The sequence below is a fragment of the Zea mays genome, chromosome 7, assembly GCF_902167145.1.
Source record: "Zea mays cultivar B73 chromosome 7, Zm-B73-REFERENCE-NAM-5.0, whole genome shotgun sequence".
Lineage (NCBI taxonomy): Eukaryota > Viridiplantae > Streptophyta > Magnoliopsida > Poales > Poaceae > Zea > Zea mays.
In genome coordinates, this window is record NC_050102.1 from 55,718,606 (window position 1) to 55,721,496 (window position 2,891).

At 52.9% G+C, this 2,891-nt stretch overlaps 1 protein-coding gene across 1 annotated transcript; it reads left to right on the forward strand.

The window, feature by feature from the left end:
* Nucleotides 1-415: 415 nt before the first annotated feature.
* Nucleotides 416-1,782, forward strand: LOC100279462 (Calcium-dependent lipid-binding (CaLB domain) family protein). Its single transcript, NM_001152467.2, has one exon. It carries the CDS (start codon nucleotides 575-577, stop codon nucleotides 1,547-1,549), a length of 975 nt encoding a protein of 324 aa, NP_001145939.1. The 5' UTR covers nucleotides 416-574; the 3' UTR covers nucleotides 1,550-1,782.
* Nucleotides 1,783-2,891: the final 1,109 nt, after the last annotated feature.

The window sequence follows — 2,891 nt, forward strand, 5'->3', positions numbered from 1 at the left end:
TGGAAGGAAACGAGAGAATGCATGGTGGCCCGAGGGCAAATGTCGTCACTCCTTAATAGCTAAGCAAACAAGACACCGAATTGAAACTGCAAAGTCCCCATACCAGCAAAGACCGCAGGCAGGCGTTCCGTCCCGACCCGCTTGCGCTGTGACCCATGGAGTTGTCATGGAGCGGGGTAGTTGGGTGGGTCCGGTGCGCGCCCCAATGCTACTGCTGGTGCATAATGCATTCCATTTCCTGCGGACCTCGCATCGCCGCGGTCAGTCGGGTCAAACGTGGGCGGGAGGCAACAGGCACGCGCGCACACAGCAGGCCAGGCCAGGACCAGGAAGCCGCGTGGAGATCCCGTCGATGACTCGATTCCACTGGCACACCAGTCCCCGGTCGAGCCGCCAGGGTAGGAAGGCGGGCAGACAGAACCCGGCGTCGCGTCGTCCACTCTTCCCCGACCCCGCGGCCAAGTCCCTATTTATGTACGCCGGTCCAGTTCGTGCAATCCACGCAGAAGCAAAAGTCTTTCCCTTCTATCCTTCCTCCCCCCTGATCCATCCCATTCGGCCACCAGCGACAGCGATGGGCTCACGCTACGAGGTGGAGGTCACCGTGGGCTCCGCCCGGGACCTCAAGAACGTCAACTGGCGCAACGGCGAACTCAAGCCGTACGCCGTCGTCTGGATCGACTCCGGTGCCAAGTGCTCCACCCGCGTCGACCTCGACAACGGCGAGAACCCGACGTGGGACGAGAAGCTCCTCGTCCCGCTCCCGCCCACCTCCCGCCTCGACGACGCCGTCCTCTACATCGACGTCGTCCACGCCAACGCCGCCGAGGGCGTCAAGCCTCTCGTCGGCTCCGCACGCCTTCCGCTCCGCGACGTCCTCGACGACGCCGGGATAGGGGGCAAGGCCTCGCGCAATCTCCGCCTCAAGCGCCCCTCGGGCCGCCCCCACGGCCACCTCGACGTCCGCGTAGCCGTCAAGGAGCCGTCCAGGTACTATGACCCCAATCCCTACCCGGCCCCCGCGGGCTACGCCAACGCGGGCACTCGTGACCCCTACGGCTCATCCGCGGCTGCTGGCGGCTACTACGGCTCCGGAGGAGGCTATGGCAGCGGCGGCGGTTACGGCGGCAGTGGCAGCTACGGCGCCGCGCAGCCCTACACCGCGGCGCCTCCTGCCGGGTACCCTTCCACCTATGGCTCCGCGCCGCCTCCTCAGCCGGGATACGGCGCTCCTCCTGTCGCCGCTGCTTACGGCGCTCCTCCTGTCGCCGCTGCTTACGGCGCTCCTCCCGTCGATGCTGCTACCGCTGCGTACGGAACCAGCGCCGTTGGTGCCGACGGCAAGAAGAAAAACAAGATGGGGATGGGAACGGGGCTGGCAGTCGGCGCGGCGGCCGGCGTGCTCGGAGGACTGGCGCTGGCCGGTGGGGCGAGCTACCTGGAGGACAAGTTCGAGGAGCGCGTGTCGGAGAGGGTGGAGGAGAACCTGGAGAGGGAAGATTCGTACGGGGGCGGCTACGACAACTATGGCGGCGACGACGACTACTGATCGGATCTGATCCTCAGCTCCCATCATTTGCCTGGCTGCTGCGCTTGTCTTCTACCTTCACCTTCGTTTCTTCCGGGTGTCCTAAATAAATATTTACTTGATGAACCGCAAATTAGATAATGTTCTACGTTGTGGTTTATTGCGGCGGTATTCATGCTGAGATTGTGGTTTGAGAGATCCTCGTTTGCGAGTTGAAAAAATGCCGAATGAATTAATCCCACCGCTAGGTGTGTATTGAATCGGATCATACATAGAGCTAAGTTTCGATGGATTCACGGATATTTGCTTTGATCAGTAACAAAGCAGCGGGATCTCTTCTTCGCCCGCCATTGATGCTCTACCAGTCTACCCTCACTTCCACCGTTCCGTAAAGGGTGTATCCTACCTATCCCTGATGAAGAGCAAGCGACAGTGACTTGGGAGCCACAAGTCCAATTGGATGCAGTAAGCAGCCAGATGGCGTGCTGTTTGCTTAATTCCCGTTGGCTTCAAACCTACTCCCACCATACTTCTAAAAATAAATAAGTGCTCACCCTACCTCAAAAAATAAATGACCTAAAAGAAAAAAACAAGTTTGATCGAATATAAAAATAAAATTTAAATTTGATCAAATATATTAAAAATATTAATTATCAATAAGTCAGTATTTTCAGAAAGAAAAAATTTTTAATTTTAATTAAATATGTAAAAGTATTAATGTTTACTATCTCAACAAACATCATTAAATAAACTTTGTTATATATTTTTATAGTAAATTTATTGAAAGATACAAATGTTAATGTTTTTTTAATATAATCAAACTTGAAAATATTTGACTCTTCCAACTCTTCTAACTACAAGATATATAACAAGTATATATTTATCAAATACTCCATGGATTTAAATGGATCACGTATCTCCATCAGATTTTGGAGCACTAGATCTATCTTAGAGTAACTCCAACTTAGATCTAGGATTCCACTTGTGTTGAGAAAACTGTTCAGAAGAGCTCTATACTGGATCTATTTGGCTAGCCCAACAGACAACTAATTGTAACAAACAGTAATATGTGGAACCCACATGTCAGTGAAAAAACTTATCTTTATTCCTCCTCTCTTCTCCCTCACTCATGGACGTGGGCATGAGGAACGAAACGTGGGACACACGTGGCCGGTGGGTCGAGGACGAGTCCATGGTATGGTGGGGACTCGAGGACGACAAAAAAATGTGAAGAGGAATGGAAAGAAAAGAACATATTGTTCATTTTCACTTATCACTGGCATGGTGAAATGAAAGGAACACATATGCCTAAGGCGTTGTTCGGTTTCATCTGGATCTAAGGGGATTAAATCTCCTCCAATCC